Source organism: Rhinolophus sinicus, linkage group LG05, assembly GCF_036562045.2.
Source record: "Rhinolophus sinicus isolate RSC01 linkage group LG05, ASM3656204v1, whole genome shotgun sequence".
Classification (NCBI taxonomy): domain Eukaryota; kingdom Metazoa; phylum Chordata; class Mammalia; order Chiroptera; family Rhinolophidae; genus Rhinolophus; species Rhinolophus sinicus.
The window spans coordinates 10665314-10682500 of NC_133755.1; the positions used below are offsets into that span (position 1 = coordinate 10665314).

The following is a 17187-nucleotide window of genomic DNA, read 5'->3' on the forward strand; positions in this document are numbered from 1 at the left end:
AAGTTCAGGTCGTTTTAGTCTTTTTCACACAGCCGTTTCAGCACTTCCAAATAGTAAACTTGGTTAACTGTTTGTCCAGTTGGTATAAATTCTTAATGAATAATCCCTCTGATACCAAAAAAGGTTAGCAGCATCGTTGCAACAAGTTCGAGAACTTAATTGTCACCTTGTAGTCGGCAATGTTTCTCTTCCAGCTCATGAGTCATGGCCAATAGTTTCTGACTCAGAATTGAAGCATTTGGGTCTGCATATATAAACAGCCTAAGCATTTTCAAGACATGCAAAAACAAATACAAGACAAAAAACACCGAAACACTAAAGAATGGGAGGCAGGGAGAGATGAAACTTGAAAAATACCTAAGCCAGCAATGCCAGAATCTTTGGTGTTGATTATCTGTTTGAATAACTGTATTATTTACACCTTGGTTTACAAAATCTCGTCACATTTGTCACTTTAAGAATGATTTCCATCATGTCCATCCCAAAGATTGGAGAAGGCAGGGTTTAGCGGCTCAAGAAGCATCTCTTCCTCGTTTCCTGGGACTTCCTTACTCAGTTCAGTCACAGCTGCTCTGAACTAGGGGTTGAGGAATCACTTGTGTGATGTATTTAAATCACTCAACACATATCAACTCAAAGGTTTATTTTTAGAAGTGCCACATACTTTAAATGAACAATTTCCTTTGCTTCTTTTATTCTAATTGATGTTAATATTAATTAGAACATTCACTGAGGATATTTTCACTTAGGATGGTTGAAATAAAAACTTTGTGAGGCCAAAGCAATGAATAATCTTCAACTCGGTAAGAGATGCTTGGGTACCTGATTCCCACTCTGCATTAAGAATCATAACATTCAAAAATTCAGACACTGAAATTATGCCAAATGCATTATTCTACTTCACATTTTATTTGAAAAGCACATGTACGTTAAAATAATTTTGATGGACATTAGTTATAAGTGTAACTAAAAAAAAAAAATCAGACTTTGTATGGTTGCTGGGGGATATTTAAAACATTTCTTCCTGTAAATTCTTACATTAGAAAAACACAAGTTTTTGGACTTCTCAGTTGCCAGCTGATCTCATTAAGACTAAGTTAAAACTCCCGGCCTCCACCAAAATAAAAAAAAACAAAATCCAGTTTTTCACAGTAACTATTGAAGAGGTGAGGCTTTTAAAATACTGATTTTCCCCCTAAAACACCTCCTTTTCAATTTCCTAAGTATTGACTGCTACCGATATAGGGAATGCTTCTTATTGGATATCCATGTCTTTTAAAACAGTTTTAACACTGATCCTGGTACCAAACAGAGAATAAAGGCAGGAGTCCTATTCATGCTTTCTTTAAAACAAAAAGCTCATAAATACCATTTCTTCCATACACTATAGTTTACCATTCTAAGAGGCACTTTTTTTTTAAGAACTCTGTAATCAGGATGTGTGTTCTAATGGACGCCAGCTCACCATCAGCAGGCTGGCCCCGGCCCCAGGCTCCTTCCTTCTCCAGCGGGAGGGACCCCCCCCCCCCCCGCCCCAATGTTCCCCGTCCTTCTCCTCAGCCTGGTCTGCAGTGTCTTCCGGCCTGTGTCCTCTGTCAGCAGAGCTGGAGCATGTGTGCCCGTGGATTGAAAACTGAGGGATTTAAACCAGGCAAGCACGCTGCAGGTCAAGGTGCAGAACTGTGTCATAACCCAATCCTGACATGGGTTAGATACTTAGCTGAGTGGACGACAGTGAAAGGACTGAGAGAAAGGCGCTGTGTCTGAAATGGCGGTGCTTTAGTGTTTCCTAAATGTGTTCCGTAAGTGTCTTACAGACGGCATGTTAAATTTGATGAAATACAGTAATTAAAAGTACAGCCCAGATCTATGGTCGTATCTCTAGGGTTAAAAATCACCTGTGTGCAGGGATTCTGACCAAAGTTTTTACAGTCCTGTGTGCCTCATAATTAATAAGCAAAAACCAGACAACAACCCACTGTGACTTGGTCCCCGTCCACACACTCTGTGCACCCACCCCCTGCAATGAGAATGTAAAATTCTGGAAAAGCAAAACTAAATAGAATCAGGTAATTAAACTTTTATTTTAATTCTTACAAAATACTATAGAAATGAACCCAAATGAAACAGATATGTACATGTATATATGTACAAAATTTTACTTCTGAAAAAGAATCTATAAAAGTAGATGGTTAAAAATAAAACACAGCAACAAACTTAAAAAGATTTAAAACCAGTACTATGACACTGATTTTCTCAAAGTAAAGTAATAGTAATTTTAAATTGCCAGTTGTAGTTGGTTTGGCTTATTTACATATTTTATTGTGGTCAGCTATATAAAGTAATCTCTTATTTGAGAATATCTTTAGTTTCATTTTATTCCATCAAACAGCCCTGAATTTTTTTCCTTTTACAAATCTTTCAACATGAGGATATGGCATATTAAGTTACAAATCAACTTTGATTTTCTTCTTCCTCTTGAGTCACAGGTCGAAAAGGCAATGTCATTTGTCCTCTTTCAGGATCAGACAATCGAAGAATTCTAATCAGTTTACTTGATGGAAGTGAGCTAGAGGAAGTAAAATTAATTACTGAAATTACCAGGAATTTTTTTCACATTTACAAAAAAATTCTGTCACTATATCATGAAACTATGAATCTAAATGGCTGTTTTCTGTTAATAAGGGGTATGTTGAATATCTGAAGTTCCAGGAGAAATAAGGAAATTTGTTTTCATTTTTAAAAATTAAAATGCCATGGGTTTTCAGTTTGGAGGAAAAAGAAAATGAAGGCAATTTATATATCAACTATTTATAACTGTTCTTGTATAGCCAGAAAGGAGTTAACCTGAATATTTCCAATCACAAATTTAAATCCCTATATGATCAAAATGACCACTTTAGAGAAGGAATATTGACTTTATAAGTGACATAGGGCCTAACACCTTAAATAGAGATCTTTAGAAAGACTGGTACTTATAACCAACCAGGAAAAGAGAAATAGAATTACTAAAATTATTTTACATTAGTTGGTCATGATAAACACAGACAAGAAGATTGAAAATAGAATAGAAAATAATCATTCAAATCAACCTTGCTTCTGTTAAGAAGGGACAGGACACAAACAAAATTTTAAATATGTAAAAAAAAAAAAAAAATTATCTTAGGTCTCCGGAACCAGTACAGGGGCTAATTTTTTCATTTCTTTGGTCATTTATGCATTTGCACTTTAAAAATTAAGAGCATAGGGCCGGCCTGGTGACTCAGGCGGTTAGAGCGCCATGCTCCTAACTCCGAAGGCTGCCGGTTCGATTCCCACAGTGGGCTCTCTCTCAACCACAAGGTTGCCAGTTCAACTCCTCCAGTCCTGCAAGGGATGGTGGGCAGCGCCCCCTGCAACTATGATTGAACACGGCACCTTGAGCTGAACTGCTGCTGAGCTCCCGGATGGCTCAGTTGGTTGGGGCGTGTCCTCTCAACCACATGGTCGCCGGTTCGACTCCCTCAAGGGATGGTGGGATGGTGGGCTGTGCCCTCTGCAACTAGAAAATGGCAACTGGACCTGGAGCTGAGCTGCACCCTCCACAACTAAGACTAAAAGGACAACAACTTGCCTTGGAAAAAAGGCCTGAAGGTACACACTGTTCCCCAATAAAGTCCTGGTCCCCTTCCCCAATAAAATCTTAAAAAAAAAAAAAATTAAGAGTATAAAAGATTTGTTTTTCCTCTTTGATATACTTGATATATATATATATATATATATACACACACATACATAATATGTACAATATATAATAAATATAATACATATACACACACATATATAATATATATTATACACACACACACGAGTTTTTAAAAGTTACCTCATGCTTTGAGGAGTCAGCAAGATAAACTGTCTGAAACGCTGGGAATCTGCCATCTTCAGGATCATGTCCATTGCAATTCTCCGGTTAACCATATCCTGAAGAACAGAGGCAGAAGGTAGGGTTGCTGTGGTGTGAGTCACAATCCTGTACAAACGCTGTGACTATTACAAAGCCCTGGATTTTTATCCAGGGATCATCCATTACCTTATCTCCGATGCCAGGCACAGGGAAAGATAATACCCAAAACTATTAGGAGAAAATAACTGAATACATACATCTTCCAGGTCATTTTTATAGTCAAAGTATTTATAAGCATAACTCCCTCCCACAAACACACTTAGCAATTTAAAGGAGAAAATATTCAAAAGACACAATGTTATAGGATGAATCCCATTTGTAAAGTAATAGTCACTCAGAAGAGTATCACAAGTGAATAGCTGTAAATTTACTCTCTCAAATTTTCCCTCAATGATTAAGGTGTTTTAAAAATTCTGTCCCTACCCCCTTCACCTTCTAAATTTTGTACAATGGAAACCAATTTGAATTTACAGACCAATTTCTCAATTGAATCTTTAAAATAAGTTAAATAGCACATCAGTATATAGAAAAATAATGTTTAGTTATAACAGGTTTTGAAACTAAATTAATTAAACTGTGTGCTTACATTTTCTGAGTTAAGTAACAAAAAATCTCAGATATGATGAGTTTGAGAGACAGGTCACTTACTGGATGATGTCTGACAGGTAGCTGGCCATATGGCTCTACAGGGTAAGAGACATGTCGCGAGAGATACTTAGATCTGGGAGGTATGCAAATGTAGGTAGCAGTGTGGGGAACTGTGTGTATTGTGTGTGTAGGGATGGGCAAGCCATGGTATCCAGAAAAATCAACAATAGTATCAAAAATAAACAATAAGTAAGACCTTAAACATTTAAGGGCAACAAAATTAGAGGAGGCAGAACCAGGTAAGAGGAGAGTAGAAAGCAGCAAGAAGATACATTTTAAAAGATGGAGGATAGATTTGTGGTGCCAAATACTTCCAGAGTTAAAGTAAGATGAAAAGTTCATTTGTGATTTTTGCTAAACCAGTTTTGCTGCAGTGCAGTCTAACAGATTACAGTGGATTCAGGAAAGAGTGAGGCATGGAGAAGTAAAGGGAAGGATGAGTTAATCCAGAAGGACTTGTCAATGCCTGCACCATGCAAGACTTCGCTGGAAGTCCCACTACAACCCGATGAGGTAGGCAAGACTAATAACAGCTTATTTTAGAGACGAAAAACTGAGATCAGAAAAGGACAAATACTTTGCCCAAAGTCATTCAGGTAGCTGGTGGCAGAGACAGGTGTCAGTCTTAGGTTTTTTAACTTTGAAGTCAAACGTTCCTACCTCCTTGTGTTACTATCTACTGCGCTTTGAAAAGTGACAGTGAAGGAAGGGAGAAGGAACAGCGGCTAGTGTTAATGAAAGCAAGGGGGGTGAACTGCTTAGAATTTTTGGTTAAAACAGAAGATGGACATAAACTGGGGAAGAGGCCAAAGGACAGTCCATCTGGTGGCGGGTGAGGAAATCCCTGATGGGACGGAAGGGGACGAAATCCAGGACAGGGTCTCCGCAGGTGTATTAGGGTAGCAAGCACGAGAACTGGAATTCTTTAATTCTTCCTTACCACTTAGCACGGAGGGAAGTGTCCGGGCAGAACCTTCTCTATTATGGGTAAAGCTAAAGAATTGTTTCCTTTCAAAATATACATCCACTTCCCACCCCAAAAATTAGAGAATTTAAAATTTAACACTACCATGTAGACATCAAACTCGTCCAGGCATCTGAAAGGAGATTCAGCAATGGACCACAGAGAGAGAATGAAGCAAACCGTGGAAAAGGAACGTTCACCTCCAGATAAGGCTCTCATGTCATTGAAAGCAGCTCTGTTTCCTTCTCCAGGCTGAACCTTGAATGAGTTAAAAAAAAAAAAAAAAAGGTATAGAGAAAGTCATTAAATTCTTTACAGAAACGGTTGGCTAACGTTATGACATCTATTCCATTTGAAATCCTTTACAGTAAAACAGTGAGCTATACGAGTATAACGGTGTTTTTTGTTTTACTGCAAGAGAATCATATTTAAAACATTTTCTCACCATAACTGGATCTAACATACTAAAATTCCAAAGGCTTAATAACAACAATGCAATGTTAGGCAAATGTTAGTGATGAAAATAAGTAACTTAAACTCATCTTTCTGAAGTTGTTAGTTTCCCCCCGGCGCTAGCTTTACTGAGATAAAATTGACGTGTAACACTGGAAGTTTAAGGTACAGGATGTGATGATTTGATATGTATGTATACATGGTAAAATAATCACAGTAAGGTTAGTTAACACATCCATCAATTCAGTTCCTTTTTGTGTGTGGGTTGTGAGAAATTTTAAGATCTACTCTCTGAGCAACTTTCAAGTATACAACACAATATTGTTAGCTATAGTCACCATGCTGTACGGGAATAAAACCAGACACACAGACCAATGGAACAGCATTGAGAGCCCAGAAATAAACCCATGTACATGTGGTGAACTACTACTTGACAAAGGAGCCAAGAATATACAGTGGGGAAAGGACAGTCTCTTCAATAAATGGTGCTGGGAAAACTGGATATTCTCGTGCAAAAGAATGAAACTGGACCTCTATCTTCACCACTCACAAAAACCAACTCGAAACCTATTAAAGATTCAAAAACAGAAGACATGAAACAAAACTTCTACAAGGAAACATAGGAAAGAGTATATTCATCTCACATAATGTATACCCTCTGACCACCTCTTCACCCACTTCCCTTGGTCCCTATGCCTGGTAACCACCATTCTGCTTCCATGAATTCGGCTTTTTTAGATCCTACATATAAGTGAGATTATACAGTATTTGTCTTTCTGACTAATTTCACTTAGCAGAATGCCCTCAAGGATCATTCATTCTTGCCGCAAACGGCAGGATTTCCTACTCCATTGTGTGCGCATGTGTGTATATGACACATCTTCTTTATCCAATCATCTGTCAACAGACATTTAGGTTGTCTTGGGTATTGTGAATAATGCTGCAATGAACACTAGGGTGCACATATCTCTGCAAGATAGTGATTTCACTTCCTTTGAATATATACCCAGAAGTGGAATTGCTGGATCATACAGTAATTTTATTTTTAATTTGTTTGAGAATTTCACACTTTTTCCATAGTGGCTGCACCAATTTACATTCCCACCAACAGGCATGAGGATTCCCATTTCTCCACGTCCTCAGCAACACTTGCTAGTTCTTGTCTTATTGATAATAGGCATTCTGACAGGTGTGAGGTGCTATCTCACTGTGGTTCTGATTTGCATTTCCCTGATGATTAGAGATGTTGAGCATTTTTCATGTACCTGTTGGACATTTGTATGTTTCCTTTGGAAAACGTCTATTCTGGTCACTTGCCAATTTTTAAATTGGATTGTTTTTGGTTATTGTATTGTATGAGCTCCTTATATATGGATATTAACCCCTTATCAGACATATGGTTTGCAAATATTTTTTCCCATTCCATAAGTTGCCTTCATTGTTTCTTTTGCTGTGCAGAAGCGTTTTAGTTTGATGTAGTTTCACTTGTTTATTTTTGCTTTAGTTGCTTGTGTTTTGGTGTCAAATCCAAAAAAAATCACTTCCAAGGACAGTATCAAGGAGCTTCTACCCTACGTTTTCTTTTAGGACAAGATTTCAAACTATGTTACAAAGCTATAATATTCAATAAGTGTGATGTCTCAGCTTTGTTCTTTTTTCTTAACATTGCTTTGGCTATTGGGGTCTTTTATGGTGCCATATGAATTTTAGTACTGTTTTTTTCTATGTGAACAGTGCTATTGGTCTCTAGGCAGAAATTGTGCAGAATCTATCAACAGCCTTGGGTAGTCAGGACATTTGAACAATGTTAATTCTTCTGATCCATGAACACCAGATAGCTTTCCGTTTACTTGTGGCTTCTTCACTTTCTTTCATCAGTGTGTTAGAGTTGTCCGTGTACAGATCTTTCAACTCCTTGGTTAAACTTAGTCAAAGTATTTTATTGTTTTTGATGGTACTGTAAAGGGGATTGTTTTGTATATTTGTAAGTGCCTGCATAATCTTTTGTACTTGTATTACAGTGACATCTAGTGGTTAAACTGCTTTAGAAGCAGTTACTGAATGTCAAAAAGACACAAAACTTAAATAGGCTCACACAGCCAAAGAATACATCAGCAATGAGCTGAAGTTCATAAAATCTCTTAGAAAAATTCCCCTTTAATAAATAAGGATTCAAGGGAACACTAAAACAGCAACTAATGAAATAAATAGCCAACTTTCACACCATTTCCTGAGAAGACGGTTAAAGGAACATTAGAAGGAATTCTAGTTCATTCTGACAGAATTCCACATACACATATATGCAATACAAAGTGGAAAAAGAAAGAGCAACGACCTGTTTTAGATCATGACGTTTTATCATGTGTTTTAGCAGACACATCGCTTCACATATTTTCCAAACCACTATGAAAAATTATATAGCTCTCAATGAACTTTCATTTGTTTTTAAAAATTTTCTAAGTGTTATAAAAAATTCTGAATTTAAACATACTCTGAAATTTTATATTTATCATCTGTAAGTCTGAATCATCTATGGAAATCCAAATGAAAAAACAACATTAACATAAGCAGTAAAAAACCAAACCAACCAAACAAAAAAACCCCATATAAAAGTAAGAATTAAGTAATAGGATGCAATCTTTCGCTGTAAAACTGCATTTTTGTATCAGTAGAATGAACAAAGCCCTAAATGAATTATGGAGATCTAAATTTTATCCCAGATCTATTACTAACTTATCATGGGACTTCAGTCTCAGTTTCCTTTTTTGAAAAATGAAGACCAAATAACTAGATTCTTAAAGCAGTAATATTCTTTTTGAATTATAGGGATGATAAAGTCAGAAAATCTAGTAGCTTCAGTTGTCTTGCCCAGTTAGCTCTGGGGATAAATTACCCAAACGCTCCTAATACTTTCTTCTTTTTTTTTTTCATTTTTATTAGAGTATAAATTATACACAGTAAGAAACACAAAGCTTAAGTGGTCAGCTCAAATTTTCAGACACTCACACGCACACCCTGGGTAACCACCGTTCAGATGGAAACAGCACATCTGCAGCATCTCAGTGGATTTTCTGTGTGCTCTCCCAGTCACTACCAACCCCCAAAAGGTAACCACTATTTTGACTTTACTCACACAGCTGAATTTTACCGGGTTTTTGAAGAGTGGAATTGCTTTAATAGACAACACCAGACAGGTTTCTAAATTAGTTCTCCCAAATTAATCAGACTCCCACCAGCAGCTCTCAGTCCACACCTGCACCCACACAAGACATTACCAGCCTGTTCATTTCAGTCACACATAGCAACGTGATAGTAACTTATGGTACCAATTTGTATTTCTCTGATGACTAACAACACTAAACACTTTTTCATGTGCTTATTTGCCATTTGCATATTTTAATTTCTGAAGTTCCTCTTTAAGCCTCTTAGTCATTTTTAAACATGTTGTCATTCTTTTTCTTTATTGCTATTATTCTTCAAAAATTTTAGATATGAGTCCTGTGTTAAATATACATATTGCAAATTCTTACTTATTCTAAGTATTAAAATGGAAGCATAAGCTTTATGGCAACTAAGAGTAGTAAGCGATCATCTGAAACATTTGCTCCATTTAGCGTGAGCAGTTGCTCTTGACCTCCTGACTGTATCAGCTCTAATGTTGTATCCCACATCCCCTCTTTCAATGCAGGTAACTATGAAAGAATACATAAACACAGACTCTACAAAGTTGGCTGCGGTGCCTTTCTTTGTCCAAAAGAGGCCAGGTCTAGGAACACCTTCAGAAATTAGTACAAACAGTTATAGGGGGCAGAACATTCTCTGAAAAATCTGTTCTTGGCTTCCTACAGTGGGAAACCAGAGAATACGGACCTTCTTTAATGCCCCAAATAATTTAAAAAAGAAATCAGTGGAGTGGAAATAGAAGGTAAACACTTGTCACTGAAATAAAATTCCTAATTTTCCTCGTAAGAAAATAATGTGGTTGTCTGGGGGAAATATTGAAAAATGCTAAAAATAAAAAACTACAACAGCAGCTTTAACCAATAAGGTCAACTTAATTTTCAACATTTTGGCAAAGCATCAGCTAATTTTCCTAATAATTAACATGCTTCTAAAGAACTGACATACTTACTGATATAGTAAGAGTTTCATTTTTGTGGTCAAAATTCATTTTCCCACAATAGGCCCGCTGAGATAATAAGTTGTCAAAGTACAATTTGCATCGTAAAGTCAAACACCTTGAAATAAAGAAATTAGGTACATTAAAAATAACACAAAGATACAGAAGCATATATTCAGCATGATCTTTAAACCAGCAAGACCAGACAGGCATATGCCAAAATGTTAACACTGGTTGCCAATTTAACAGTGGAATTTTAGGTGATGTTTTCCATCATTTTTAAATTTCATTTGTGTCTCTACATTTTTTACCACAAACATCTATAAAATGAACAAAGATGTCACCGTACATTTAATATATCCCATTGTATTAGAGTCAGTCCTTATGGATGTATCAATTCATCAGTTATTTTTTATAAGGCATCACCCTAATAAGATCAAAAGACATCGATCTTGTCCTTGAGAGGATTAAACCAGCAGCGCTAAGATAGTGGGTAAGAGACCTATCCATTTGCCTGTCTCCTGTCTACTTTATAGTAGCAAAAAGGCTGAGGCAACAACCTCTTCATCATTTTCTATCTATTACGCTTTACGCACTGCCTTGCACCATGCAATGCCACCGTGCCTTCTCTGTGTATTATCAGAGGGTATTCTACTGTAAGGCAGACCTCTCCCTTCTTCGTTATTTATTTACTTATCTACCTTTCTATTTGTCAGGATGGAATCACAGATTCTTATTTTACTCACTGCATTATCATTTATTACTTATTTATTTTGGTCCTCAAATTGCCCCAGGTTCAGCCAATGGGAGCCCCTTCGCTCCGCCGCCTATGTTCTTGTGTTGTGACTCTACATTTCCTTGAGCACTTCCTTACTTTCTGGCATAACAAGGTCGTCTGCACCTTCCCTGCCTAGCGCTGGAATCAGCCATTTCTCCAAGGAGCCTTGATTCCTCTTGGGTGGAGAATGGTATTTAGAATATAAGATCTGAAAGATAATAGACTGGCTATTTTTCTTAAAATTTTTGCTCCTTAATGAGTCAAAGGCTTATTTCCTAAACGGCATTAAATCTCCACACTAGAAAATAATGACAGCCTGAGCTTTCTTTTGTGCCAGAGCAACTAATGTCGGCTGGCTTTCAGAATTTTCTGTTAATTTTTTCTTTCAATACTGATGTGTCTTCTTCAGTTGCTTCCATGTACGAGATGTCTAAAAGAGAGACTTTCCTCATAAAATAGAAAGATGGCGACAGACAACTTTTTAAATGTGATCATTCTCATTCTACCTCCTAAGACTGGGTGAACAATATAAACCATATCAGTGATGAAGGAACATAGAGAGGTAATAAACTACGGGAGCAACATTTTTACAGAAAATATTTTAAATATAAATTTTCTGGATAACCATAAAAAACAAATCCTATTGCTTCTGGAAAAGATGTAGTAATATGCATTGCAGTAACCCTTCTGTCTGCAACAACTAAAACACTGGCCAAAGTACATGAAACCAGAGTTTTCAGACTCTGAGCATCAGGCAGCACAGGCAGTTCCAGTCAAACTCATCTACACAAGATGGGAAAGGAAGGAACGGAGCCCTCTGGATGCCCCGATTACTACTTCCTACTCACGGAAAGCGGAAAGGGGCGTGGAAACCTCAGTGGAGCCTGAGGCCGCCTGTCTGAGCAGACAGAGCAGGGAGTCTGGGGAGCCCAAGGAGCCTCCAGTTCACAAAGCAGAGTCTAGAGAAGAGAGCGCAGCACAGAGAGAAGCCTGGAGGACCTAGAGAGGGCACCCCAAGTCTAGAATGAGTCCTCTCCTCATCAGTGAATGGGTGTGAAGCTATTACCCGTGGCTGGGGAGAGAAACGCCTGGAAGCAGCAGAAGCCGTCCCCGAAGGTCACCCACAGCCGAGAACAGTTCAGATTCCCACTCGCAAGAGAGAGAAACCTTATAACACAAGGTAGTGTTACTAGAGTACACAGAAGAGCAGGTAGGAAAAACAGAGTCCTCGACTAAAGGCTTCTCTGGCCCCGCCTAACAAAACTTAAAAAGCAGCCTCAAAAGGATAAAAACAAACCCTATTTAAGTTCTAGTGACATGTTTATAAAAGTGAAACACACATTTCAAAAACTAACCTGGAGTTTAGTTACGTAATATGGTCAAACACGCAAAGCCTGTTTCTCTTTCTGGCTTTATCTGAATTTCCTCGTATGCCCTAGAGCTAGATATTTTTTTTCCCTCTAGTCTTGAGATGACAGAGTTTTGGCTATAAAGACAGATACGGGTAGAAAGTACATTATGAGGGAATTGCCTCTGGGGAAAGTATGTTAAGTGCAGAGACGAGGGAGGCCTTGGATCAAGCATATCAAGGGCCATCCCTCCCTATAAACTGCCCTCTAGTTTATTTCTGTTGTTGTGATTTTCATTGGGGTCAATTTACCCCTGTGCACCTGTACATTTTTGGGTATGATAATAACATCGTTTCCCTAATCCTGTAGTCATTCATGTAACCAGTATGTATCAAGTGTCAACTGTATTTCAGGCACTGTAGTAGGTACTAGAGATACAGCACTAAACGCAATAGATTCTGCATCAATGGAGCTACACCATTCCCGCTGACCATGGTAAATCAACTCCAACAGTGCTTCAACAGGTCCACCAAAACCTTGCATCCCTTAAGAACATGCAATGTCCAGGAGGGAAAAAGGCTGACTCAGAACCAATGAGCTCCCATTCAAAGCACCTTTGTATGTAGATAATGACCAGCCATCTATGAATTACCTAGTAAAGGATTTCTAATGGAGTAAAAAAGTGGACAAGCTCACTGTAAACGTCCTTTCACATCCAGAATTCTCTGATTTAATTAGAGGACTGCAAATACTTGCTGACAAAAGTAAGCACGGGCAGCTTCTTCTCTAACTGAATCCTGTAAAGTTCTTTTAATTTAATTTTAATATTTAATAAAGAAGGGATAAGTGAAAACAAAGCCAAAACAAAAATGTATAATATGTGGTAATATTTTTTAATGCACTTACCTTCTAAATTGTTGGTATGTTTTGTATCTGTTGGTCATTATTTCTTCCAGTAATTTAATAAACCTTTTTAAAGTCTTTACTTTATTATCCAGATCAAGATAGGTTTCTTTTGCCTCTTGGTACTGCCTATTTAATGAACAAAATATTAAGTAAATAAATGTCATTCAAAGAAGCATAAAGAAAAGTAACATCTCAAGTATATTTAAAGGGGAAGAACAGGGAGTCCACGGAGTGCTGAGGGGGCCCAGCAATAGGGACTTCATAAATGTCCGCACAAAACACACTCAGAATGAGCGGGTGCTGCCCTGACTGGGAAGAGCTGTTACCTTAGCAGGGGATGGGGGAGGGGTGGGAACAAAGTCCGATCCTGGAGAAGGCAGAGAAAGTCCAGGAGGAGGGTGCCCAGTGGGGCCCAGAGGTGGCAGATCTTAGAGAATGCCAGCAAGTACGCACCTTCTAAAAGCGAAGGGTTCACACTGGAAAGCAAGGAACGTTTCCCTCAGGCACAGATGCCACTGCAGGACAGAGGAATAGGACTCCCCGCCCCAAACCCCAGTGAACAAAACAATGTCAAGGAGGCAGAGACGACATGGCTCCTCAGAAGTGCTATTACAGAGGGCAACAACTGTTGTTGTAGAAAGAGAGAGAAAGTTCCTGATGAAGTATGAAAGGCAACCCTAGCCAAGGCTCCCACAGCTACCCGTCCCATCCTCCTTCAAATGCCCAGTCCAAGAAGATCCAACTAATTAAAATATGAGTAACGAAACAGGCACAGGCATAGCATCCAAAGATATTTATGGGAAAAAATAAAAGAGTTGGGAAAGAAAGAGCAGCAACACTCCCTCTGTAGACAAAGAAAACTTCTTAGAACAATGATGTGAGAACAAAGCAGATAAAAACTGTAATGAATACCATGAATTAAAGCAAAACAAAATACGACACAAGTGCTACCAGGAAGGAATACCTCAAAGCAGAAATAAAAAACTAAAAGAATAGATAGGTAAAACAACAGAAGGTGATAACCAGACAAGAAGAGAAGGTGAAGTGAGAATGTGCAGAACTCAAGGTGGGGGGCAGGTTAACAACAACAACAATAAAAAGATAAGACAAAATGAGATGTTGCACAGGTGCAAACACACAACACAGAAAACATACTGACAGACATAAAGAACAGAAATGAGAAAAGCAAACAAACTGGGGAAGAAAAAAAACAAATACAATGATTAGCCAAAAATAATTAGAGAAGAAAAAGGATATCCAATATATGTATAAATGAAGACCTTGAAAGAAAACTAAAAAACAGAACAAAAAATATGTAAAAGTGAAAATATAAGAAAGCTTTTAAGAAATAAGGCTTAAATCTACATACTGAAAAAGCAGTGTATACCAAGGAAAGGATTACAGAATCTGACATTTTGGACAAGTTATAGGACTTAATAGATGAGTACTATTATAAACAGATACTCAAGAGACAAAGAATTTTGTATTAGGCTAAACTATTCTTCAAATTCAAAGTCAGAGACAAACAGTTTTGAACACACAAAAATATTATTCATACAGCCATTCTTAAGGAAACAAGTAGAGGAGAAATAACTTTTCAAATGGCTGCATGGCCATCTGGAAAAAGATAAATACATTCCTCACACCAAAAATATTCACAGAAAAATGAGGAAGTACATAAACAGTTCATAGAAAAATAGTCCTTCAGACAAGAAAGAATGTTCAACCACACTTAAGTGAAATGCAAATTAAAATTACACTGAGGTGTATGCTTTTTTAGGGGAAAGCTATCCATCAGCAAAAAGCATATGAGATGATCACAGATTGTTTAGGCTTTGGGGAAACAAACACTATAACATATTGTTGATTGTGTGCCATTACTTATAAAAGCAAAAGATTAGATTAAAACTAAACTATCCATCAACAGGAGATGCGTAAATATTGTGGAATTATAAAAAATAAGAAACTGTCTATGTACTGATATGAAAAGACTTCCAAAATATATCATTAAATAAAAGAAAGCAATCTGTAGAAGTTTATACAGTGTGCTACCTTTTGTATCTGCAAGGATGAAAATAATATACTCACATTACTTTGCATTTGCATACAGAAACACTGAAAGCATACTTAATAAATTAATTTAATAAGATAAAAGGAAAGAAAAAATGGAGATGAGAATAAAGAGGAAACAAAATTTTTCATTTTACGCCTTTTTACATTATATTTTTAAAACACTTTGTTTACTTTAAAGAGAAACTACTCTTACTATTTTTGTTTTCCAATGTTTTCTGAAAATACAATTGAGATCACTCCTATTCTCAGCATTTTTTATAGAAAAGTTCTTCATAAAGTGTAACACCTGCAATTCTCTAGTATAATTTAATCATTATTTTACAGTTGAATACAGTTCTAATTTTTCAGTGTTATAAATAATACTGCAATAAACATATCCAAATACAAATTATTTTTCTCATTTGGATTATGTTGCAAGAAAATTTCTTAGGCAAACTAAAATTTTTTCAAGGTGTTTTTGACATAAATTGCCTTAATATATTTCAGAAACACTAATAATATCTAACATACTTTGTATCCTATATATTCTATTTATAATGGATTATCTCAGTCTTCACAACCTCATAAGGGAAGTACTATATTAAAACCCATTTTACAGATGAGAAAATGAAGGTTCAGAGATTAATTTGCTGAAGTCATATAAAGAGGTGGTAGAATAGCAATTCAAACTGATACTTTTGCTTTAGAACCTGTGCTCTAACCATACTGGAGCTTCCATTTTCACCAGTAACATAAAAATACCCATTTCACTGAGATCTCACTGACATGAAGTATTCCTTCCATCTGGATGTATTGCAAATGACTTCTAATTGTATTGATTTGCATTTCCTTGATTACTTGTGAAGCTGAACATTTTCATGTCTATATGAATCTTATAGGTATAAAAATGACATTTATGTTAAAATGTCATATTGTAATAAGTTTTATAATAATTCAGAAGACAAAAAGTTAATTATTAATCATACGTATTTGAAAGACTAGTTTAGCTATAACTATATGCCATAGCAAAACTTTATCCAAATGTAAGGTTTACATGTAAACGTTTTTTGTCTTGATAACATACTAAAGTAGAAAAGCTACCAACCACTTACCTCATTATTTCCTCTCGATCTCCATGACTAGCACGTTCTGCCTGTATCTTTTGTCTTAATCTATTAATTTCTTTGTCTAGCATTGATGCAGATTTCTGCACTTCTATCCTCTCTGGGCAGATTTGTCTTGCTTGTGACATTTTCTCCTAAGATACAAATGTTTAATATCTTTAAAACTCTTCTTTGATGTAGCAATTCATTGTACTATTAGTGCCAAAAAATGCAAAGTAAAATTCTAAACTTATGTTCACAAAATATATTTTAATTACACTTACTATCAGTGTTATTTCTCTGAGCTTTATATTATGAATACAGTCCAGAGCCATTATAAATCTTCAAGAGAAAATTACGTTACTGTATACAACTTTAATAATTTGTAAAACCTCCCTAACTTCCTGTGAAACAAATTTCAAGCAGCAGTTATGAAAAGTTTGGCACCCAGGGCGCTGAGGTCAGACATAGGTTTCTGTGTTTTAGGATGAAGTCTGAACCCCAAATAGTATTAAAAACATAAATAATAAGACCCTCGTGTTTGTAAAATATTTAAAAAATACTCAAAGCACTCTTATACATAGTACTTATTTTACATTCAGAATATTCCATATAATAAGTCTTGAACAAGTAAGGCAATGGATTACAGAGTTGAAATCGTTTCCTAAGATACATAAAAGCAAAGTTGAAATCCATCTACTCTAGTTAGATCAAAGTTGCCTTCTCCTTATTTTCCTTCAAAAAAAGGGCTGCTGCTCACAGCTGTCAAGAGGGTGTCTGGTAAGTAGGAGCTGAATTCCAGCCCAGCCCACCCCCAAACTACTTAGAGGCACGGATGACTTTTTCTGACCTAAAGCTGCTATCCACT

At 36.7% G+C, this 17187-nt stretch overlaps 1 protein-coding gene across 1 annotated transcript in view; it reads right to left on the reverse strand.

Annotated features, from left to right (window-relative positions):
- Nucleotides 1–2065: 2065 nt before the first annotated feature.
- The window catches only part of SMC6 (structural maintenance of chromosomes 6), a 65590-nt gene continuing 50468 nt past the window's right edge, over nucleotides 2066–17187 (reverse strand). Inside the window, exons 22-27 of the mRNA XM_019752691.2 lie at nucleotides 16329–16474; nucleotides 13165–13290; nucleotides 10144–10249; nucleotides 5664–5816; nucleotides 3866–3963; nucleotides 2066–2569 (exon numbers count right to left, since the gene is read on the reverse strand). Coding sequence (XP_019608250.1) covers nucleotides 2455–2569; nucleotides 3866–3963; nucleotides 5664–5816; nucleotides 10144–10249; nucleotides 13165–13290; nucleotides 16329–16474 — 744 coding nt within the window. The 3' untranslated portion in view covers nucleotides 2066–2454. The remainder of the gene's footprint in view (nucleotides 2570–3865; nucleotides 3964–5663; nucleotides 5817–10143; nucleotides 10250–13164; nucleotides 13291–16328; nucleotides 16475–17187) is intronic.